Raw genomic sequence first — 24987 nt, forward strand, 5'->3', positions numbered from 1 at the left:
GAAGCTCCAATACTTTGGCCACCTGATGCAAAGAGCTGACTCATTTAAAAAGACCCTGATGCTGGGAAGGATTGAAGGTGGGAGAAGGGGATGACAGAGGATGAGAGGGTTGGATGGCATTGCCGACACGATGGACACGAATTTGAGCAAGCTCTGGGAATTGGTGATGGACAGGGAATCCTGGCGTGCTGCAGTCCATGGGGTCGCAAAGAGTTGGACACGACCAAGTGAACAGCAACAATGGGTCTCCATTCATTAGATGGCGGTAGTCCCTCCAAGTTGTGACAACCAACAATGTGTCTGGAAATTGCCAAATATCCCCCGGCGAAGGGGGTGAGGGGTGGGGGAGGAAGTAGGGGGCGTTTGCCCCTGGATGAGAACTGATAAGCAGTGTATGATTCCAAGGAAATCAAGGAAGTAAAACCAGCGCTGCCCTGGTTAAGAATCCGTCCTCCAGCGCAGAGGACACATATTCTGGCCCCAATCTGGGGAGACCCCACATGCCGCAGAGCCATGAAGCCTGAGCTCCGAAACAAGAGGAGCCCCGCACCGCAAGGAAAAGTGGCCCCCACTCGGCACAACCAGAGAAAACCCTCGCAGCAACAAAGACCCAGCACAGCCCAAAAAATAAAAACAGAATTAAAAAAAAAAAACCCACCCAGCGCACAGTCCCAAACTGAAAGCCCCCAAAGCTTACTGATGTGTGTCTCTCTTCCTAGACGGCCTCCCCTATTCCCAGTCTCTGCGGGCCTCCAGGAGTCTGGGGGAGACTATTGCCAAAGCAGAGATCGGAGGTAAAGCCTGGGGAAATATGAGAGGTGGGGCGGGGGGAGTGGGGCTGGGAGGCTCGGGGAAGCGGGAAGGACCCTGGCTCACCCACGGGACCCGCACCTACAGCCACAGGCCTCAGCCCCAACCTCACGTGCTCGGCTTCCTGTCCGCCTCTAATTCCAAACAGTCCCTGGCGTTTCCTGACACTCTGGCCTGTTCCCAACTATGACCCCACGCCCGCACCTTGGTCCCCCTCCCCCAGTATCACCCTCCAGTTTAGCTCTAGCTGAGATGTGAACTTCAAACCCTCCCTCTGACCTCGAGGTTCAGTCCAGCTTGACCTCTCTCCTAAATAAGATCTGGGGACGTCCCTGGTGGCCCAGTCGCTGAGACTCCAAGCTCCTAATGCAGTGGCCCCTGGTTCAATCCCCGTTCAGGGAACTAGATCCCACGTGCTGCAGCTAAGACCCAGCACAGCCAAATGGATGAATATTTTTTTTTAAAGTAACATAAATAAGATCTTTATCTCCAACTTTTAAACTTTGTACGCATACGCAAAGGCTTCCCAGGTGGTGCGAGTTGTAAAGAATCCACCTGCCAGTGCAGGAGATGTAAGAGGCTCGGGTTCGATCCCTGGGTGGGGAAGGTCCCCTGGAGAAGGGCAGGGCAACCCACTGCAGTATTCTCGCTGGGAGAATCCCGTGGACAGAGGAGCCTGATGGGCTACAGTCCATGGGGTCGCAGAGAGTCGGAGCAGGCACGCACACACGCATACTCAAACATGGCCTGTCCCAACTTTGGTTTCTGACTTTCTTGAAACACTGGGTCTGTTCACTCTAGTATCCTGGCACCAGGTCTTGCTTCAATCTAGAAAGCTCAGTTGCTTTTTAAAATTTTTGACTGTGCTTTGCCCCTTGCGGGCGGGATCTTAGTTCCCCGAGCAGGGATTGAACCACGCCAGTGAGAGAACCGAGTCCTAACCACTAGGCCTCCAGGGAATTCTCTCGGAAGTTCTGTTTCTAGAGTTTTGCGCGGCTAGATCCTTCATGTCATTCAGAAACCAGCTTAGTCATCACCTCTTCCATATAATGGTCCCCTGTCCGTTTGATCTGACATTACTCTATTTCTCTTTGGCCCACATTGCAGGCAGATTCTTTACCATCTGAGCCACCAGGGAAACCCACTTACTAGCAGCGTTTACCACTATATGATTCTCCCTCCTTCGTGGTTTTACCTACTTATACTCTGTCTCCTTCCAGTAAAATCTAAGCTTCGTGAGAGCGGAGAGACCTTCTCCGTCTTGCTTACTGCCTAGCGCGATGGGTGGTGCATGCTGGGTGCTCGGTAAATATCTGTGAAATGAATGAACCAAATTAAGCAAGTGCAGGCTCACATACCACCGACCCAGCCGACCACAGACAAAGGCAACGATCAAGCCCCAGCTTTGCCTGCCATTCTCAAGTTAGATTTTTTTTTAACCTCAATTCCACCTCTTTCGATCCCAACCTCATTTTGGGACCTGCTTTGACAAATATCTGGTGGAGGACTACCAACCCCAGACAGGGGACACCTGCTGATTCACTGCTTCCCACCGCAAACTCGGCTACACTCTGGCTCTTGAAAACGCTCCCCAGCATCACCATGTACCATCTCCAATGGGAGTGCGAGAGGAAAGTAGGCAGGCAGAGAAAAGGAGAGGGCAGAAGAAGCAAGGGCAGAGAGGAGGAGCTCTCTGTCCTCGAGAGGGTCGTCGAAACTGAGATGAACCGAAGAGAGGTTCCTCTCTTGGGTCACCCCAACACTCAGAACTTGGCTGGGGTAGCAGTGGGGAATGGAACCATTCAAACTGACCTCTTTCTCTCGCACAGATCCAGGCATGCTCGGCCAGAAGGTCCTCAAGGAGGAAGATGCCTTGGGTTCCTAGATGTCCCCAGACTTCTGTTCTAAACCGTTGCCCCTCTGGCTCCTTCTGAAACCCTGTGTCGTCACCCTCTACTGAGACTGAGATCGTGAAATTAAAATCTCAGGAAGAAAATCTGAAGCACTGGAAGAATTTTTTTTTTTTTCAATCTATGATTGGTTGAATCCACAGATATAGAACTTACTAATACAGAGGATAGGCTGTATTTCTTTGTCGTCTCTCTTTTTCAATTGAAATACAGTAGAAATATAAATTATATTATATTTTATTTATTTATTTCCGGGCTTCCCTGGTGGCTCAGATGGTAAAGAATCTGCCTGCAATGCAGGAGAACCATGTTCGATCGCTGGGTTGGAAAGATCCCCTGGAGAAGGGAATGGCAACCCACTCCAGTATTCTTGCCTGGAGAGTCCCATGGACAGAGGAGCCTGGCGGGCTATGGTCTGTTGGGCTGCAAAGAGTTGGACACGCCTGAAGCGGCTGAGCACCCACTCGAGTGTGTAAAGTGACTGAATTCTCTTGGGATTATGGACTCTTAGGTGATGTAAGATTAATGCCCACTTGAACACTAAGATTCAAGCGTGTCTTGGCTTGAAAAGATTCTTCAAGGTAGCACTCTTTCATCCCACCTTTCTCTCCTCCAGCAGAAATGAAGACAGGTCATTTGGAGCAGAATGGAGATAAGAAAGTCTTTTTTTTTTTTTTTTTGCAAAGAATCAGCGTTTTCTTCTATTAATTAGCCTGGGAATTTGCTGGGGGCTGCAAACTCAAGGATGATATGTAATAGATATTGGCATCTGGCTGCTCGCCACTCAAAAGCCAATACAGAGGCCAGGTTGGGGGAAAGCAAAGCTAGCGTTATTCTGGATGCCAGCAACTGTTGAAAGTGAAGTCCCTCAGTCATGTCCAACTCTTTGCGACCCCGTGGACTGTAGCCTACCAGGCTCCTCCGTCCATGGCATTGTCCAGGCAAGAAAACTGGAGTGGCTTGGCCATTTCCTTCTGTGAGAGATCGTCCCAACTCAGGGAGTGAACCCACACCTCCTGCCTTGGCAGGTGGATTCTTTACCACTGAGCCACCAGGGACACGTAGGCAAACCAAACTGGTTAGAACTGTCAGATACCTACGCTTTGACTCCTTCCAACTCTGCAGGCAAATGAGGAAAGTATTTGCTGGACCAGGAAAATCAACCTTCCTGCCAAAATGTGCATGGGCTTCCCCGGTGGTACAGAATCTGCCTGCCATGCGGGAGACCTGGGTTCGCTCCCTGAGTTGGGAAGACCCCTTGGAGAAGGGAACGGTACCCACTCCAGTCTTCTGGCCTGGAGAATTCCATGGAATGTATCTCCACGGGGTCACAAAGGGTGGGACTTGACTGAAAGACTCCCACTTTACCTCCTTCCCAGCTGAGCCTCAAGGCAAGCCCAAGAACACTGGAGTGGGTAGCCTGTCCCTTCTCCAGCGGATCTTCCTGACCCAGGAATGACACCAGCGTCTCCTGCACTGCAGGCGGACTCTTTACCAACTGAGCTATGAGAGAAGTCTCCCACAAAACCACCATGGAGGCCTCTTTGATAAATTGTGTTTTTTCCTGGTTCAGTGTTCGTGTGAAACTGGATCCATGGATAAATTGGATTATCTAGAATGAGGTCATAAGAATGGGTTGACACACCCTTACACAATCACTGTGCTGATGGGGTAATAAGCAGGGACCCTTGCCATTTCCCGCAGCTCTCTATAAATAGAGACGTTTCAGCCCCCAACACACTCTGATAGCCAGTCACCGACTTGAGGAAGCTGCCGGCAAGAGGGCTCAAAGGAGGTAAGTGATGAGTGAGAACGTCTAAGGAGAAGGTTTGGGAATCAGTACAGAAGGAGGTGGGGGGTTTCGGAAGGCTGGGTTTTCTACTCACCTTGCATCAGCTCAAAGACCTTGTGAAAGCAGTGGGTCTCCCTTAAACTCCGTATTAACCATGGCTGAGCCGGAGCTCTCTGTGAGGGGGGAGAGTGTTGCCACCCTCCATGGTGTGGTGTGGTGCAATTATTCCACAAGGCTTTCTGAACCTCGGCCCCCTGGCCTAAGCAGAGATGTTCGTCTGCATTCATTTGTGTTAACCTGCACAGAGAGAACCTCCCGGATCTACAGTAGAGAACGATACTGTCCCAATTTCCATTTGAGAAAACGGACCCCCCACTTTTGTCCATTTAGAAATCCGAATCCGGAGATGGGCAGCATGGACGCCTATGAGCAGGTCCAAAAGGGACCCCTGAAGCTGAAAGGAGTCCCAGAGCTTGGCGTGACCAAGCGGAAGAAGAAAAAGGACAGAGACAAGGCAAAACTCCTGCAAACGATGGGAAAAATCCAGGAGAACCAGGAGGAGGAGCTGAGGCGCCACCTTCACAAGCGGACCCCAGCCCAGGTGGCCTTTGAGAAGGTGCAGGAGACGCGACAGATGGAGAGGGTCCTGAAGAAAGCATCCACATCCCACAAGCAGAGAGTGGAGGACTTCAACAGACACCTGGACACGCTCACGGAGCACTATGACATCCCCAAAGTCAGCTGGACCAAGTAGCTGCCCCACGCAGGGGACGGACTATTGTCCAGGGGAAGCAGGAAGCAGGGTTGGGGTCACCTCTGGAGCCTTTGGAAACATTCTTTTACACACATCCTTTCGAGCCTTCTGCTGAGCCCATGCTTATTAAAGTAATGGGCCCTTACTCTGGAACTGCAATAAAGAGAGATGGCTCTTTAACTCTAAATTTAAAAAAAAAAAAGCAACATCCATGTCCAATGGTTCATGCAGCCTCCGCACCTGTGTGTTCACCAGGAGACCCACGAGGACGAGAAGCCCTAGGCTGTGATCTCTGCCCCAAGAAGTTCACCCACGACTCCACACTGCTTGCTCACCAGAGGACCCACACCCAAGAGAAGCCTTTCTGCTCTGAGCACTGTGACAAAGCTTTCAACACAATGGGAACCTCCGTGTTCACACTCTGGCTCGAGCCCTGCGTGTGCCCGAGTGTCACTGGCCTTCCGATCCCTGGCTTCTGTCATCCCCAGAGGAAACCCATTCCGAATGGTTGGCCCAGGAACCTGCCCTCGGGTCCAAGTCCCTTCTGCGCCAAGAAGGAAATTCACAATGATTTGTCAATTCTGTACACAAAGGGTGGATGACGTGAAGAGTTTTGGAGGATGTTGGCTCCAGGGGGGTTCCATTCAGTGAATGAGGGGGATATTTGAGTGATGGCTTATGGTTCCCTTCGGATGTTGTTTTCCACTTTAGTGTAGCCTGTTTCACTAAGTTTTTGCTTTGTTTTGTTATTCTCTTGAAAGCACGTCTCATTAGTTGCCCGTACTTCATCACGAAACTGAGCCTACTGTTGACCGCCTTCCTGCTAGGCGGTACGTCACTGTAAAACTGCACCCTCCTGGCGCAGAGGCCAGGCTCTCCAGTGGAATTTCAATTTCAAATAAACACATTTCTGTCAAAGAGTGCTCTGCGTATTTTCTAAGACTTTTCTACATGGAATAGGTGATAGCCCTGGTTTTGCCTACATGGCTGTTATTATGCTGAGATAGATTCACTCACTCCATACTTGTTCGGGTATTTCTTCCCGAGGTGTTTAGAGACAGGAAGGCTTCCGAAGGTGATAGGTGTCACTCTTCTTTCCTATTGGTGGGCAACTTCTAGTCTTCAAAAAGGCTGCTTAGAAGTCGGTTCTTCTCACACCTTGGCTCATCTGCTGATTTTAGAAAACCCTTTTAAGACTTCTCTCTCAGGAACAGAGAGGAGTCAAACCCATCTGGCTCCCACCATCATGTCCCTGACTCTGTCAAACCCTCCTGGCAGTGAGACAAAAAATTCACGAGATCATTAAAACCAATCCGTTCACCGCAAAACCACCCCCAAAGTCCCAAATAAATAAAATCCGAAAAGAAACCGAGGCATTTCCCCAGCGGTCCAGCGGTTGAGACTCGGGGCTTCCGCTGCGGGCGGCGTGGTTTCCTTCCGCGGTCTGGGAACTGAGATCCAACGCGCCTCCCTGCTTGGCCGAGCGCAAAACCAAGCAACAATACACAGAATGGATCACTCAGCCACTGTGGAGGCCTCCTTAGCGCATCGTGGTTTCTCCCGAGCGAGTTTCCAAGGGCAAGCGAATCCCTGGTCATCGAGGAAAGCGGGAGGGTCGATGGTGTTTGCCCCGCCCTTACGCCATCCAGGCGCTGATTGGGCAAGAGGCCGGGAAGTGCGGCATCGCCTCCCGCTGCAGGGAGACGCTTGTCCGCCTGCCGAGTTCGAGGGCAAGTCCCCAGCTGAGGCGGACCCAGGCGAGAAGGCTTCAAGGAGGTAATTGATGGGGACTGTCTAAAGAGAACGCGAGAAAGTCAGGGCACGTGGAAGTGGGTTTCACTAAGTCCTGGCTTTCTGTTCACCTTGCATTCGCTCAGAGACCGTGTGAAATCCAGCGACCGCCCTCCGGCCACACATACACCGTGGTTCATTCGTGGAACGCTTCGGGGAATGAGGTCGTTTCCGCACTCCACGGGGTCCTGTGGTGTGGTTCATTTTTTCAACAAGGGCTTTTAAGCACTGCCCTGGGGACATTTTTGACTACGCAGTTTCTTGTTGTACTCTAAGATGGATGTCGGGAGAATAGAATGGATTCTTGTCCCTGGTATGAAATACTGCAGGGGGACTCATGCCCAGTATTGGGCTGAGGGATGGTAGGGTGGATGAAAATAAACTAATTGGCTGCATTCTTTTTTTTTTTCTTTTTTGCCCCCATACTTCTGAATACTGAATCTCTTACTGAGGAAAAGCAAGAGGAAGGTCCTGTGTATCGGGGTCAGTTGGGCACCCACTTCTAGAAGCATTTGTCCAGAGTCCTACTGAAAACTCTGCAGTCAGTATGGCTGAGAACCAGACAGGGGCTCGTGGCCGCCTCGCGGACAGCCCCGGCGCAGAGTCGCCAGCGTCTGCGCCACGCCAGGACACCGGAAGGCAAAAGCCCGACTCCGCCCTTGAAGAGTTGCGCGTCCGCTTCAGAAGGTTCAGCAGCTCGGAAGAATCCGACCCGATCAAGGCTCTGAGGAGGCTCCGTGAACTCTGCGGTCTGTGGCTGAGGCCGGATCTTCACACCAAGGAGCAGATGGTGGACAGGCTGGTGCTGGAGCAGTTCGTGCTGTGCATGCCGCCGGAGATCCAGGTCTTAGTCAGAAGTAGTGGTGCCGAGACTTGTAAGGATCTGGAGGAGGTGCTGAGAAATAAGCAGAAACTGAAGAAGTGGGTGAGTAGGACCCTAGGGACCCTGTGAGAGAGGGAACGGTGGGAAGATGGGCTGCGAGCTGGGAGATGAAGCAGAAGGACCAGAGGGCTTGGCTCGAAATCAGTGCTTCCCACAGGGGTGCGCGCTTGCCTGTGGCGTCACGGGAGATGTTTCTGTCGGTCCTCACTTTGAGGGTGTTGCTCTTTCAAATGTCATTTCCAGGAGGTGGGCTCCTAGGCTGGGATACGCAATGAATGCCTTTTTGGATCCTGTGAAGGCAGACAGATCCTATTTGATTTATTTCTACAGACTGTAGTCCGTGTCCAAGGTGAGGATTTTTTGATGCCAGTCTCGGATGTTGAGATGTTAGGATCTGAGGTCAGTGAGGGGCACGATGGGGGAGACGGAGCCAGGGAGCCCCAGTCTACAGTCAGTGTCGTCCCTCCAGACGAGGGCCAGCAGGAAAGCCAAGACGGGCAGCATCTGCCAGGAGCCAGGGACCTGTCGAGGGGGCAGGTGAGTGTGATGTCTTGACCTGCAGTCTGGGAGCAGGTTGAAGAGGGTCGGGTGGGCGTGGCTGCGAAAGTAATTGGGAGAACTTGGCAAAGGACAAGAATGGACCCACTGCGTGCCGGAATTCCCATGGTTGCATTCCATGCCCAGCCGTTTTCCAGCCAGTGTGAGAATGAAGACTCACCCATCTTTCCTAGTGCTTCACCATGGAAGCTTGTGGCCATAAGCACGAGGACAGAGGAGTCCTGTTTCCACGGGATGGTGCTGGGTCAGTTCGTCAGGCGTAAATGGGCTCAGAGCTGTTTTACCCATGATTGATTTCGTCAGAGGCACTTACTATTGGGGAATATTGTAAATTGAATTGAATATTGAATTGAATAAAAAATTCCCAGTTGGAGTCATTCCCGCCCCGCCCCAGAAGATTTTGGAGTATGTCTGGAGAGAGTGGATTTTTTGGCAGCGTGAATCGGGGGAGGAGATGCTACGGATTTCTCATGAATAGAGACCAGCTATACTGCTTATCATCTTGTGCCCCAGGCCACCCTCCATGAGGAGGACAAATCCAGGCAACGTATCAACAAGTGGTGAAGTCAGGAGCCCTAGAGCCAGAGTCCTCTGCTTGCAGAGTCAGGGGCAGGGAGGATTTGAGATGAGGTGGAGACATATGTGCAAGACAGTTGGCAGTGCCAGCTGTGAAATCTGGACTTGATTGCCAGAGGTGGTCGGTATAGATCAAGGACAGTCATGGGAATCAGGAGAGGACTGCCAGTCAGGGTGATGGGAAGCAGTCAGGGCATATCCCCCAAACTGATATTCAGAAAGCTGGAGTCTTAGATCAGGGTACTAGGGGGGTGGGGAAAGAGGAGGCAGAGCTTGCCATGGGCTAAGGCAGTGGGATTGACTCTGCTTGGTTGCCCCTTGTCAGGGCCAGAAAGCTCTCCCGCCAGAGACCATTCCTGAAACAGGTGAACTGGAGGGTCAGATGCCCTCCAAGGAGAACTTGGAGAAGGACCTGCTGGAAGACACAGGAGTGACAAGAACCCTTCCGCCTCAAGAGCCTGAACTTCTGCAGGATGGTGGTGAGTATTAAACACTTGGAGACCACAGGAGGTAATGACTGCCTCCACTGATGTCCAGGAAGGGGTGCCCAGCACTTCCATCCCTTGGTGTTGGGGCCGGGTAGGAGTTGGTTCTCCTGTGCCAACCTTCTCCGTCATCAATGTTCCAGAGTGTTTCATCAGCGAGACTCAGGTAGTTTGGTCGATGGGAAGTGTGTGGCGAAGATTAGGGATGGTTCCAATGAGGCTGGCACCATGGAAAATGCTCCTTGATAAATATGGTGCTGAATCTCTTCTTTCAGCAGATTCTGGGAGGGCAGAGAGAGAGGGGAGAGTCCCCAGGAAGGAACTGATACTTCTGATGTGGCTCCTGAACGCTTTCCTCCTGTGTTCCAGAGGGAGACGTTTCCACTACGAGTGGATCCAGACGAGGTCCTCTGAAGAATCGCGGACACGTCCTAAGGAAACGGGACAGCAGCCCCACTTGCCAAGACGAGCGTCCGGAAGCAGCCACGTGTTTGGACCAAGGAGAGCTCTCAGGACAGGTTGGGTCCCATTCCGTTGGTTCATCTGGCACCGTGGGACCCACCAGTGTTCCTGAGGGAGCAGAAACCCCGGACGGGCACCCTGTGAATGCAGGGTGTGCAAAAAGAGCTTTCCTTATCAATCTCAGCTTACCCTGCACCAGAGGACACACACAGGAGAGAGGCCCTTTCAGTGCGACATCTGTGCCAAAGGGTTCATGCAGCCTTCGGACCTGCGGGTTCACGAGCGGATCCACACTGGCGAGAAGCCCTACAGCTGTGATCTCTGCCTCAAGAAGTTCACCCACGACTCCTCACTGCGTGCTCACAAGAAGACCCACACCCAGGAGAAGCCTTTCTGCTGTGAGCAGTGTGACAGAGCCTTCAGCCACCTAGGGAACCTCAACGTTCACCAACGCACCCACTCTGGGGTCAGGCCCTACGTGTGCCCCGAGTGTCACCGTGCCTTCCGTCAGCTGGGGACTTTCAAACGCCACCAGAAAATCCATTCCAAATGACTGGCTCAGACCCTGCCCTCAGGGCCAGGTCTTTTCTGTTTTAAATGGAAAATTTAGAATGTTTTGTCACATGTGTGATACAAAGTGTGGATGTCAGGCGAAGAGCTTAGGAGGATACTGGAACCCAGTGGGGTTCCATTCGTGTGAATTAGGATATTTGACTTTCTACTTTTCTATAGAGTATAGTTTTCTTTTTCATTTGTTTATTTTCAATTGGAGGATAATTGCCTTATGATGTGAGACTATGGTTTTCTTACATGTTTTTGCTTTGTGTTCTTGTTCTTCCCTTGAAGCTGTGTCTCACTGGTTATCAGTACCTCATCATCAGACTGAGGCTACTGCCGACTGCCTTCTTATCAGGTGTGATTTCCTTGTAAAATAGGATGCTCCTATCAGGACGGCTAGATTAAATACAGGATCACCAGTGAAAGTTAAATGTCAAATAAAGAAATACATTTCTATCAAAGAGCTGTGTCTTTTCTCTTCTAAGACTTTGCTACACAGAGTAGGTGATGGCTGTGGTTTTGTCTATGTGGCCATTATGTTGAGATATGTTCCCTTTGTACTAGTTTGCATACTGCTTCCTTAGGTATTTAGAAAAAGAAGGCTTCTTAAATTGATAAGTGACATTCTTTTCCCCTGCTGCTGCTACTGTTTCTTAGTCGCTTCAGTCGTGTCCGACTCTGTGTGACCCCGAAGACGGCAGCCCACCAGGCTCCCCCGTCCCTGGGATTCTCCAGGCAAGAACGCTGGAATGGGTTGCCAATTCCTTCTCCAATGCATGAAAGTGAAAAGTGAACGTGAAGTTGCTCAGTCGTGTCCTCCTCTTAGCGACCCCATGGACTGCAGCCCACCAGGCTCCTCCGCCCATGGGATTTTCCAGGCAAGAGCACTGGAGTGGGATGCCATTGCCTTCTTTTTCCCTAGTGGTGTACAACCTCTGGTTTCTGTGATGCCTCTCTGAAATGGCTTCTTACAGTTGATCTCATCAGCTGATTTTCGACAAAATTCTCTGATGACTTATGAGGAAAGAGACAAGATTAGGTAACCCAATTTGATTACAACCATCGGATTACAGTTATTGGACTGCCTCACTGTTTCCAAGCAGAGAGAAAAAATTCATTAGATCAGGAAAATCAATCTGTTTCCCCAAGAAATGCCATCCATGAAGTCTAAAATAAATAAAATACATACGAGAACGTTTACTACCAAACCAATATGGTGGCCTCTCTAATGGTTCTTCCTGTTGGAGTCTCCACAGGAAACTGAATCTACCCAGATTATCCAAAGTGGTTCTTTCCATGCCCTTTATCCAATCACTGGGATGATGAGGTTATGGCCAGAAACCCCTGCAGTTTCACCCAACTCTCTATAAATACAGACATTTCGGCTCCAGACACACTTTGAGAGCCAGTCCCTGACCTGAGGAGGCTGAAGGCAAGAAACCTCGAAGGGGTAAGTGATGAGTGGGCACGTCCAAGGAGAAGGCTTAGAAATGAGGACACACGGGTGGGTTTCAGAAAGGTCTGGCATTCTGCTCATCTTGCATTAGCTGGGAGACTTGTGACAGGAGATCTTCCTCTAACCCCACATGAACAAGGGTTAATCGAGCTCTTCTGTGAGGGGAGGAGAATGTTTCCACACGTGGTGCTGTGAGGTGGCTCGTTTTCTTCAAGGGTGTCTGAGCAGTGACCCTATCGCCATTTAGAAACTACATATATAGTTATTACTACTTTAAAATTTTTTTAATTCCTTCATTTTGGCTGGGCTGGGTCTTCTTTGCTGTGAGGGCTTTCTCTGGTCGTACCTGGTGGGGACTACTCTCTAGCTGAGGGCTATGGGCTTCTCATTGCAGCAACTTCTCCCATGGCAGAGCCGGGAGTCTAGAGCTTGGGTTCAGTAGTTGCCCCTCTCAGGCTCAAGAGTTGTGGAGCACGGGCTCATAGGCAGGTGGTATCTTCCCATATCAGGGATCAAACCCATGTCCCTCTGCATTGGTAGGCAGATTCTTAGCCACTGGACCACCAAGGAAGCCTTATGGTCACTTCTGACCAGACAGTTTTATGAAATATTGAATGAGTCGGGCAATGGTGTCCAATACTCGGATGTAGGGGAGACGCAAGGGTGGAACAAAATGAAACCCATTTGTTTCTTTTTTTTTTTTTTTTCCTCCCTAGACTGCTACACAGTGACTTTAATGCTGAGGAAAAGCAGAGGAAATCCATTTCCATAGGCGTCAACTGGGCACCCACTTCTAGAAGCATTTGCTCAGAGTCCTACTGGAAATGTCCTCCATCCATATGGCTGAGGACCAGACAATTTTTCAGGGTTGTGGACACATCACAGACAGCCCTGGGGCAGAGTCACCAGCGTCCGTGCCACCCCAAGACACACTCATGGAAAACTCAGAGTGTGACCAGGAAACCTGGCACGTCCGGTTCAGAACCTTTAGCAGCTCGGAGGAATCTGACCCCATTGAGGACCTGAGGAGACTCCGTGAACTCTGCCATCTGTGGCTGAGGCCGGATCTTCACACCAAGGAGCAGATGATGGACAGGCTGGTGCTGGAGCAGTTCATGGTCTGCATGCCCCTGGAGTGCCAGGTCCTGCTCAAAGAGAGTGGGGTGCAGAGTTGCAAGGACCTGGAGGATGTGCTGAGAAACAAGCAGAGACCCAAGAAATGGGTGAGTAGGACCTCAGTGATGGGTGTGGGGCGAGCAGACAGCTGCAAGCTGCAGGGATCACAAGATAGGACCTGAGGGCTTGGCTCTGTGTCAGTGACTCCCAAGCAGGTGAGAGAAGTCCACACGTGGGCAATTTGGGACATATTTTTGGCTGTCTCAATTCGAAGGACGTAGATCGTTTACACCAAATGTGAGCGTCTATTGTCAATGCCATTGGATGCCCGAAAGCTACATTCCAGGTCTTATAGAGACTGATCTTGATTGATTTCTCCCCTCACAGACCACAGTCTGCATACAAGGGCAGAATTATCTTGTGCGCGATCCCGATACTGGGGTGGTTGAAGCCAAGGCCGGCGACATGGATGATGAGAGTGACCCGTGTGGGGAGCCCCAACCCCCCGTGAGGGTCATACCTCCAGAGGATGGCCAGGAGGGAAGCCAAGAGCTGCAGAATCTGCCAGGAGCCGCGGACCCGTCTAGGGAGCCGGCGAGAGATTGGAAGCAGGTAAAAGAGAGTCAGGTGGGTGTGGCTGCTGGAGTACTCGGGAGATTTGGCAAAGGATAGGAATGGACCCATTGCTTCCAGGAATTCCCGTGCATGCATTCAGTTCCTAGGCATTTTTTCTAGTCAGTGTGAGAATGAAGATAATCCATCTTTGTCCCTCTGCCATGAAAGCTTCTAGTCTTAGGCGTGGGGAGAAGGTCCTGTCTTCCTGACATGATGCTAGGTTCAGTTTGCTACAGGTGAATGCACTGACAGCTGATTTGCCCACGGCCCCTTCCCCCAGGGGCACGTTATATTTCAGAATATGATCATTCCTTGCAACTGAAGGAGTGACTCCAAACTGGACTCATTTTGCCCCCCAGTAGACACTGGGCTTCCCTGGTGGCTCAGATGGTGAAGAATCTGCCAACAATGCAGGAGACGTGGGTTTGATCCCGGGGTCAGGAAGATCCCCTGGAGAAGGGAATGGCCACCCACTCTAGTGTTCTTGCCTGGAGAATCCCATGAACAGAGGAATCTGGCGGCTATAGTCCATGGGGTTGCAAAGAGTCAGACACAGCTGAGCGACTAACACTTTCAGTTTAAGACATTGAAGAATGAATGGAAGACAGTTGATCTGTTCAAATAAGGTTGGGTATGGGCAGGGATGCTATTGACTTGCATGGAGTAGAGACCAAGAGTACTAGTCATCTTCTTCCTATGTATCGGGTAACCACCATCACAAAGATGAATCCAGGCAAAGTCTCCAACAATGATGGAGTCAAGAGAGCTGCTGGACCTAGACTTCTTTCCCTCCAGAGTCAGGGGCAGGCAGAAGTGGGCATGATTTGGAGAGACCTATGCATAGAGAAGTCAGAGTGCCAACTGTGATGTCCTGATTTGATTGCAAGATGCAGTCTGTATAGATCCAGGACAGTCTCGAGTATCAGGAGATGATTATCAATCAGGGTGATGGGGTGGACCAGAAGAAGTCAGGGCATATCCCCTAAAATGACATTAAGAAAGGTGGAGTCCTAGATCAAGATACGAGGCAGATGGGAAAACAGGAACCAGTCTTCCACGGACTAAGGTAGCTGGGTTACTGACTCTGCTTGTTTGTCCCTTGTCAGGACCAGAGAGCTCTCTCGCCAGAGACTGTTCCTGAAACAGGTGAGCTGGAGGGTCAGATGCCCAGGGAGAACTTGGAGAAGGACCTGCTGGAAGACAGGGGAGAGACAAAAACCCTTCTCTCTCAAGAACCTGAACTTCTGAAGGGTCCTGGTGAGTATTCAAAACCATGGAATTCAGCAGTTTAGCGGCTCCTGCCCATGGTGGCAAGGGACCGGGCAGCCTGCATCGCCATCCGTGGATGGGTGGGGTGGAGACCATTGTCCAGTGCCAAGCTTCTCCATCATCAGCGTCCCAGAGTCGCACAGTCTGAGCTCTTAGCTGGGTTGCGTGATGGGAACTTCTCAGCCAACATCAGGGTCCCAGTGAGGCGGGCAGCACAGGAGATGCTCCTTGTTGAATGCGGCGCTGAATCTCGTTCAGCGGATTCTGGGAGCGTAGGGAGACAGGAAAATCCTGAAGAAGGAACTGATATTTAAAATGTAGCTCCTGGTGGGGAACATGAGTATAGCTGTGGCAGATTTCATGTTGATGTATGGTGAAACCAATACAATATTGTAAAGTCATTAACCTCCAATTAAAAAAAAATAGATTTATATTTTAAAAAAGTAATAATGATAAAATGTAGCTCCTGAACCCTTTCCTCCTGTGTTCCAGAGGGAGACGTTTCCACTACGAGTGGATCCAGACGAGGTCCTCTGAAGAATCGCGGACACGTCCTAAGGAAACGGGACAGCAGCCCCACTTGCCAAGACGAGCGTCCGGAAGCAGCCACGTGTTTGGACCAAGGAGAGCTCTCAGGACAGCTTGGGCTCCATTCCGTTGGTTCATCTGGCACCGTGGGACCCACCAGTGTTCCTGAGGGAGCAGAAACCCCGGGTCGGGCACCCTGTGAATGCAGGGTGTGCAAAAAGAGCTTTCCTTATCAATCTCAGCTTACCCTGCACCAGAGGACACACACAGGAGAGAGGCCCTTTCAGTGCGACATCTGTGCCAAAGGGTTCATACAGCTTTCGGACCTGCGGGTTCACGAGCGGATCCACACTGGCGAGAAGCCCTACAGCTGTGATCTCTGCCTCAAGAAGTTCACCCACGACTCCACGCTGCGAGCTCACAAGAGGACCCACACCCAGGAGAAGCCTTTCCTCTGTGAGCACTGTGACAGAGCCTTCAGCCACCTAGGGAACCTCAACGTTCACCGACGCACCCACTCTGGGGTCAGGCCCTACGTGTGCCCCGAGTGTCACAGTGCCTTCCGTCAGCTGGGGACTTTCAAACGCCACCAGAAAATCCATTCCAAATGATTCACCCAAGACCCCACCATCAGGTCCAAGTGCCTTCTGCTCCTAGAAGGAAATTCGGGATTATTTGTCACTCAGGTGATACAATGAAAGGGTGACGTGAAGAACTCACGATCATACTGGAACCCAATGGGGTTCCATTCACATGAACTAGGCGAATCTTTGAGTGATGACCTACCTTTCCCTTCAGATTTTGTTTTCTACTTTAGTGTAGCCTGTGTTTTTGTGATAAGTTTTGGCTTTGTGGTGTTCTTTCAGTGAATGCAGGTCTCATTAGTTTTCAGTACTTCTTTGTGAAACTGAGGTCACTGCTGATTGTCCCCCCATTAGGGAAGATTTAATTGTAAAATAGGATGCTCCTAGCAGGGTGGCCAGATGAAAAAGAGGATCACCAGTGAAATCTAAATTTCAAATAAACAAAGACACTTCTGTCAAAGAAGTGTCCTCTGTATTTCCCCTTCCAAGATTTTTTTATATGGAGTAGATGATAGCTGCGGTTTGGTACATGCCCATTATTTTGTGGAGATACCTTCCCTCTGTAAGGCTTCCCCAGTGGCTCAGGGGTCAAGAATCTGCCTGCAGCACAGAAGACCCAAGTTCCATCCCTTGATCAGGAAGATGCCCTGGAGAAGGGAATGGCAATCCACTCCAGTATTCTTGCCTGGAGAGTCCCACGGACAGAGGAGCCTGGCGGGCTATGGTCTGCTGGGCTGCAAAGAGTCGGACACGCCTGAAGCGCCTGAGCAGCCATTCGAGCATTTAAAGTGACTGCATTCTCTTGGGATTATGGACAGTTAGGTGATGTAAGATTAATGCCCATTTGAACACTGAGAGTCCAGGGTGTCTCGGCTTGAAAAGATTCTTCAAGGTAGCACTCTTTCATCCCACCTGGCTCTCCTCCAGTAGAAATGAAGACAGGTCATTTGGAGCAGAATGGAGATAATAAAGTTTTGTTTTTTTTTTTTTCAAGGAACCAGCGTTTTCTTCTATTAATTAGCCTGGGAATTTGTTGGGGGCAGCAAACTCAAGGCTGATATTTTAATAGATATTGGTGTCTGGCTGCTCGCCACTCAAAAGCCAATACAGAGGCCAGGTTGGGGGAAAGGAGATCCAGCATTATTCTGGATGCCAGCAACTGTTGAAAGTGAAAGGGAAGTCGCTCAGTCATGTCCAACTTTTTGCGACTCCATGGACTGTAGCCTACCAGGCTCCTCCGTCCATGGCATTTTCCAGGCAAGAGTACTGGAGTGGGGTGCCATGTCCTTCTCCAACAACTGTGGAGGGCAGGGCAGACGTCTGTCCAATGGCTGACTGCCCCCACCTCCCACCCCGGACACTTAGTGAGCAACAGCTTTTACAGATGGAGGGAAGGGGCTACAGGCAGAAACAGCACAGTCAGCTCTGACAATCATCTTGAAACTGGTCATCACTGGTCTGATCAGTGTCAGCTTGATTGTTGTAAATACAGTTAACCTTCAGTTCCGGGTCCGTTTGTTTTCATTTCTCGGGTCAGTTCTCAGAATTGTGGCAGCTTCTCTCATGGTTTCCCAGGAGGCTCAGTGGTGAAGAATCCGCCTGCCAATGCAGGAGACGTGGGTTTGCTCCCTGGGTCGGGAGATCCCCTGGAGAAGGGAATGGCAAGCCACTGCAGTATTCTTGCCTGGAGAAGCCCATGGACAGAGGAACCTGGTGGCCTACATGGGATGACAAAGAGCCACTTCACTTTCTTTCACTTTGCAACTCCGTGGACTGCAGCATGCCAGGCTTCCCTGTCCTTCACTATCTCCTGGGAGTTTGCTCAAACTCGTGTCCATTGAGTCGGTGATGCCACCCAACCATCTCATCCTCTGTTGCCTTCTTCTGTTTAAAAGGATGTTAACTTACAGGCCCAAGTAGGAGGCAACTAATTCAAAGAAGCAATATAGAATATAAAGACTGGGTCTCTTCAGAAACACGGGTATTAGAACCATTATCGAAGAATAAACACAAGAAATTAATATGATGAAATATGAATAAGACTTCAAAACACAGATGCAGTTAAGTATTAGTTAAGAAAAATGAATAATAGGGCTTCCCCGGGGGCTCGGTGGTAAAGGTTGTGCCTGCCAATGAAAGGACACGAGTTCCATCCCTGACCCGAGAAGATCCCAGTCCTCAGAGCAGCTAAGGCCACGCGACACAACCACTCAGACTGGGAGCCGCCACTACTGAAGCCCAGAGCCCGGAAAGCCTGGGCTACACACAAGAGGGGCCACTGCAGTGAGAAGCCTGTGCCCAGACTGGAGAGGAGCCTGCCTTGCATTTCATGCAAGGATGGGCTCAATAAAGGACAGAAATGGTATAGACCCAACAGAAGCAGAAGATATTAAGAAGAGGGGGCAAGAACACACAGAACTATAGAAAAAACATCTTCATGACCCAGATAATCCCGAAGGTGTGATCACTCACCTAGAGCCACACATCCTGGAATGTCACGTCAAGTGGGCCTTAGGGAGAATCACTATGAACAAAGCTAGTGGAGGGGATGGTATTCGAATTGAGCTATTTCAAATCCTCAGAGATGATGCTGTGAAAGTGTTGCACTCAATATGTCAGCAAATTTGGAAAACTCAGCAGTGGCCACAGGACTGGAAAAGGTCACTTTTCATTCCAATCCCAAAGAAAGGCAGTGCCAACGAATATTCAAACCACTGCACAATTGTACTCATCTCACACGCTAGCAAAGTAACGCTCAAAATTCTCCAAGCCAGTCTTCAACAGTACATGAACCATGAACTTCCAGATGTTCAAGCTGGATTTAGAAAAGGCAGAGGAACCAGAGATCAAATTGCCAACATCAATTAGATCATTGGAAAAGCAAGAGAGTTCCAGAGAAACATCTGCTTTATTGATTATGCCAAAGCCTTTGACTGCGTGGATCGCAATAACTATGGAAAATCCTTAGACAGAAATATCAGACTTCTTGAACTGCCTCCTGAGAAGTCTGTATGCAGGTCAGGAAGCAACAGTTAGAAGTGGACTTGCAACAACAGACTGAATCCAAATTGGGAAAGGAGTACGTAAAGGCTGTATACTGTCACCCTGCTTATTTAACTTAAATGCAGAGTACATCATGAGACAAGCTGGGCTGGATGAAACACAAGCTGGAATCAAGATTTCCAGGAGTAATATCAATAACCTCAGATACGCAGATGACACCACCCTTATGGCAGAAAGCCAAGAAGAACCAGAGTCTCCTGATGAAAGTGAAAGTGGAGAGTGAAAAACTTGGCTTAAAACTCAACATTCAGAAAACTAAGATCATGGCATCCGGTCCTATCCATCACTTCATGGCAAATAGATGGGGAAACAGTGGAAACAGTGAGAGAATTTATTCTGGGGGCAGGGGGCGGCTCCAAAATCACTGCAGATGGTGACTGCAGCCATGAAATTAAAAGACTCTTGTTCCTGGGAAGAAAAGTTATGACCAACCTAGACAGCATATTATAAAACACAGACATTACTTTGCCAACCAACGTCCATCTAGTCAATGCTATGGTTTTTCCAGTAGTCATGTATGGATGGGAGAGTTGGACTTAAAAAAAGTTGAGCTGCAGAAAACTGATGCTTTTGAACTGTGGTGTTGGAGAACGCTCTTGAGTGTCCTTTGAACTGCAAGTAGATCCAACCAGTCCATCCTAAAGGAAATCAGTCCTGAATATTCATTGGAAGGACTGACGCTGAAGCTGAAACTCCAATACTTTGGCCACCTGATACAAAAAACTGACTCATTTGAAAAGACCCTGATGCTGGGAAAGATTGAAGGCAGGAGGGGAAGGGGACAACAGAGGATGAGATGGTTGGATGGCATCACTGACTCAATGGACAAAAGTTTGAGTAAACTCCAGGAGTGGTAATGGACAGGGAGGCCTCATGTGCTGCGGTTCACGGGGTCTCAAAGTGTCGGACACCACTGAGCGACTGAACGGAACTGAACCCATAGATCCAAGAAGTCGATGAATGGAATGCCAAGGGTAAGGGGGAAGGTGGGCAGAGAATGGGGAGGGACTGTTCATGATTCACATTTTGTTCTTGGGGTTATGAAAAAAGTTAGAAGTAGACAAAATTGACAGTTGCACAAAATTGTGAACGAACGTGGTGGAACAAGATTGTACACTTTATAAAAGAGGCAAAATTGCACATTGCGTGTTTCATGACCATAACAAGTATCTGATGAGGAACTTTATTTTCTTCGGATCCTTTTGTGCATCCCTTCCTTCGAGCTAACAAATACCCTGGTGACAGCAAGGAAATGTTTTGGGTGGACAATCTTTGCTGAATATTTCCAACGTCACTATATTACATGGAATTCAGTGTTTAAATAGTCTTCCTCGTATTTTTTTTCCCCAGAAGAATCATGACTGAGAGCCTTGCCTGGTGGCTTGTCTTGACCAAATAATATAAAACCTGGCATTGCTGTTAATATCCATTTCAGGAGTCTCACACATTGTAAATTTCTTGAAAGTACAGCAAAGAACAACATAGTCCCAGACTACAGAAGTCAAAATCTAGGGAGCCATTCAGACATTTGAACCTTTTCTTCCTGGAAAGGTGGATGTCAGAAGAATGATGGATGGACTAATGTCCATTCAATATGAGATATTGTACCCGTGAGGGAATGGTATGGGGTTTGGGATGAGGAATGTAGAGGAGATGGAAGGGTGGAATAAAATGAAACTAATGCTGTTCATTTATCTTTTGTCCCCATTCTTCAGAAAAGTGAATACGTTGCTAATGAAAGGTAGAGGAAATCCCTTTACATACGGGTGAATTTGTCATGGGCGTCTAGAAGCACGTGCTCAACATTTTGGTAGTAAATTCCTCAGTCACTATGGTTAAAGAATGTACATTTTTTGTCGGGTCCTGGAATAGTCCCAGACAGCCCCTAATCAGAACCACCAGTGTCTGTGCCACACCAAATTGTACTTACCAAAAAGCCAGACTGCAACCCCAAAAGTGGCACATTCCCTACAGAACATACAGGATTCTGACCTTGTCCGAGATCTCTACATGCGGAATTTATACAGGGCTGTTTAGTCGCTCACTTGTGTCCAACTCTGCCATTCCATGGATTGTAGCCCACCAGGGTCTTCTGGCCATTGAATTTTCCGGGGAAGAAAACTGGGGTGGCTTGGCCATTTCCTTCTGCGAGAGATTGTCCCAACCCAGGGAGTGAACCCACGCCTCCTGCCTTGGCAGGTAGATTCTTTACCACTGAGCCACCAGGGACGCGTAGGCGACCCAAACTGGTTAGAACTGTCAGATACCTATGCTGTGACTCCTTCCAGCTCTCCAGGCAAATGAGGAAAGTATTTGCTGGACCAGGAAAATCAACCTTACTGCCAAGACGTGCATGGGCTTCCCCGGTGGTACAGAATCTGCCTGCCATGCGGGAGACCTGGGTTCGCTCCTTGGGTTGGGAAGATCCCTTGGAGAAGGGAACGGTACCCACTCCAGTCTTCTGGCCTGGAGAATTCCATGGAATGTATCTCCACGGCGTCACAAAGGGTGGGACTTGACTGAAAGACTCCCACTTTACCTCCTTCCCAGCTGAGCCTCAAGGCAAGCCCAAGAACACTGGAGTGGGTAGCCTGTCCCTTCTCCAGCGGATCTTCCTGACCCAGGAATGACACCAGTGTCTCCTGCACTGCAGGCGGACTCTTTACCAACTGAGCTATGAGAGAAGTCTCCCACAAAACCACCATGGAGGCCTCTTTGATAAATTGTGTTTTTTCCTGGTTCAGTGTTCGTGTGAAACTGGATCCATGGATAAATTGGATTATCTAGAATGAGGTCATATGAATGGGTTGACACACCCTTACACAATCACTGTGCTGATGGGGTAATAAGCAGGGACCCTTGCCATTTCCCCCGGCTCTCTATAAATAGAGACGTTTCAGCCCCCAACACACTCTGATAGCCAGTCACCGACTTGAGGAAGCTGCCGGCAAGAGGGCTCAAAGGAGGTAAGTGATGAGTGAGAACGTCTAAGGAGAAGGTTTGGGAATCAGTACAGAAGGAGGTGGGGGGTTTCGGAAGGCTGGGTTTTCTACTCACCTTGCATCAGCTCAAAGACCTTGTGAAAGCAGTGGGTCTCCCTTAAACTCCGTATTAACCATGGCTGAGCCGGAGCTCTCTGTGAGGGGGGAGAGTGTTGCCACCCTCCATGGTGTGGTGTGGTGCAATTATTCCACAAGGCTTTCTGAACCTCGGCCCCCTGGCCTAAGCAGAGATGTTCGTCTGCATTCATTTGTGTTAACCTGCACAGAGAGAACCTCCCGGATCTACAGTAGAGAACGATACTGTCCCAATTTCCATTTGAGAAAACGGGCCCCCCACTTTTGTCCATTTAGAAATCCGAATCCAGAGATGGGCAGCATGGACGCCTATGAGCAGGTCCAAAAGGGACCCCTGAAGCTGAAAGGAGTCCCAGAGCTTGGCGTGACCAAGCGGAAGAAGAAAAAGGACAGAGACGAGGCAAAACTCCTGCAAACGATGGGAAAAATCCAGAATAACCAGGAGGAGGAGCTGAGGCGCCACCTTCACAAGCGGACCCCAGCCCAGGTGGCCTTTGAGAAGGTGCAGGAGACGCAACAGATGGAGAGGGTCCTGAAGAAAGCATCCACATCCCACAAGCAGAGAGTGGAGGACTTCAACAGACACCTGGACACGCTCACGGAGCACTATGACATCCCCAAAGTCAGCTGGACCAAGTAGCTGCCCCACCCAGGAGACGGACTATTGTCCAGGGGAAGCAGGAAGCAGGGCTGGGGTCACCTCTGGAGCCTTTGGAAACATTCTTTTACACACATCCTCTCGAGCCTTCTGCTGAGCCCATGCTTATTAAAGTAATGGGCCCTTACTCTGGAACTGCATTAAAGAGAGACGGTTCTTTAACTCTAAATTAAAAAAAAAAAGCCACATCCATGTCCAATGGTTCATGCAGCCTCCGCCCCTGTGTGTGTTCACCAGGAGACCCACGAGGACGAGAAGCCCTAGGCTGTGATCTCTGCCCCAAGAAGTTCATCCACGACTCTACACTGCTTGCACACCAGAGGACCCACACCCAAGAGAAGCCTTTCTGCTCTGAGCACTGTGACAAAGCTTTCAACCACAGTGGGACCCTCAGTGTTCACACTCGGACTCGAGCCCTACTGTGCCCGAGTGTCACCGGCCTTCCGCTCCCTGGTTTCTGTCATCCCCACAGGAAACCCATTCCGAATGATTGGCCCAGGTCCCTGCCCTCGGGTCCAAGTCCTTTCTCCTCCAAGAAGGAATTTCACAATGACTTGTCACTTCTGTAACACAAAGGGTGGATGACGTGAACAGTTTTGGAGGATGTTGGCTCCAGAGGGTTCCATTCAGTGAATGAGGGGGATATTTGAGTGACGGCTTATGGTTCCCTTCGGATGTTGTTTTCCACTTTAGTGTAGCCTGTTTCACTAAGTTTTTGCTTTGTTTTGTTATTCTCTTGAAAGCACGTCTCATTAGTTACCCGTACTTCATGAAACTGAGCCTACTGTTGACCGCCTTCCTGTTAGGCGGGACTTCACTGTAAAACTGCACCCTCCTGGCACAGAGGCCAGGCTCTCCAGTGGAATTTCAATTTCAAATAAACACATTTCTGTCAAAGAGTGCTCTGCGTATTTTCTAAGACTTTTCTACATGGAATAGGTGATAGCCCTGGTTTTGCCTACATGGCTGTTATTATGCTGAGATAGATTCACTCACTCCATACTTGTTCGGGTATTTCTTCCCGAGGTGTTTAGAGACAGGAAGGCTTCCGAAGGTGATAGGTGTCACTCTTCTTTCCTATTGGTGGGCAACTTCTAGTCTTCAAAAAGGCTGCTTAGAAGTCGGTTCTTCTCACACCTTGGCTCATCTGCTGATTTTAGAAAACCCTTTTAAGACTTCTCTCTCAGGAACAGAGAGGAGTCAAACCCATCTGGCTCCCACCATCATGTCCCTGACTCTGTCAAACCCTCCTGGCAGTGAGACAAAAAATTCACGAGATCATTAAAACCAATCCGTTCACCGCAAAACCACCCCCAAAGTCCCAAATAAATAAAATCCGAAAAGAAACCGAGGCATTTCCCCAGCGGTCCAGCGGTTGAGACTCGGGGCTTCCGCTGCGGGCGGCGTGGTTTCCTTCCGCGGTCTGGGAACTGAGATCCAACGCGCCTCCCTGCTTGGCCGAGCGCAAAACCAAGCAACAATACACAGAATGGATCACTCAGCCACTGTGGAGGCCTCCTTAGCGCATCGTGGTTTCTCCCGAGCGAGTTTCCAAGGGCAAGCGAATCCCTGGTCATCGAGGAAAGCGGGAGGGTCGATGGTGTTTGCCCCGCCCTTACGCCATCCAGGCGCTGATTGGGCAAGAGGCCGGGAAGTGCGGCCTCGCCTCCCGCTGCAGGGAGACGCTTGTCCGCCTGCCGAGTTCGAGGGCAAGTCCCCAGCTGAGGCGGACCCAGGCGAGAAGGCTTCAAGGAGGTAATTGATGGGGACTGTCTAAAGAGAACGCGAGAAAGTCAGGGCACGTGGAAGTGGGTTTCACTAAGTCCTGGCTTTCTGTTCACCTTGCATTCGCTCAGAGACCGTGTGAAATCCAGCGACCGCCCTCCGGCCACACATACACCGTGGTTCATTCGTGGAACGCTTCGGGGAATGAGGTCGTTTCCGCACTCCACGGGGTCCTGTGGTGTGGTTCATTTTTTCAACAAGGGCTTTTAAGCACTGCCCTGGGGACATTTTTGACTACGCAGTTTCTTGTTGTAGTC

The 24987-nt window shown here is 50.0% G+C and overlaps 2 protein-coding genes and 2 pseudogenes across 2 annotated transcripts; all 4 read left to right on the forward strand.

Annotated features, from left to right (window-relative positions):
* Window positions 1–4927: 4927 nt before the first annotated feature.
* On the forward strand, window positions 4928–5266 carry LOC128062861 (protein FAM32A-like). The gene has a single exon (XM_052655294.1). It carries the CDS (start codon window positions 4928–4930, stop codon window positions 5264–5266), a length of 339 nt encoding a protein of 112 aa, XP_052511254.1.
* Window positions 5267–7604: 2338 nt separating this feature from the next.
* LOC128062837 (zinc finger and SCAN domain-containing protein 5B-like) lies at window positions 7605–10574 on the forward strand (annotated as a pseudogene).
* Window positions 10575–12874: 2300 nt separating this feature from the next.
* LOC128062836 (zinc finger and SCAN domain-containing protein 5B-like) lies at window positions 12875–16174 on the forward strand (annotated as a pseudogene).
* Window positions 16175–22588: 6414 nt separating this feature from the next.
* Window positions 22589–22927, forward strand: LOC128062862 (protein FAM32A-like). Its single transcript, XM_052655295.1, has one exon. It carries the CDS (start codon window positions 22589–22591, stop codon window positions 22925–22927), a length of 339 nt encoding a protein of 112 aa, XP_052511255.1.
* The last annotated feature ends 2060 nt before the right edge of the window (window positions 22928–24987 follow it).

Source organism: Budorcas taxicolor, chromosome 18, assembly GCF_023091745.1.
Source record: "Budorcas taxicolor isolate Tak-1 chromosome 18, Takin1.1, whole genome shotgun sequence".
NCBI lineage: Eukaryota > Metazoa > Chordata > Mammalia > Artiodactyla > Bovidae > Budorcas > Budorcas taxicolor.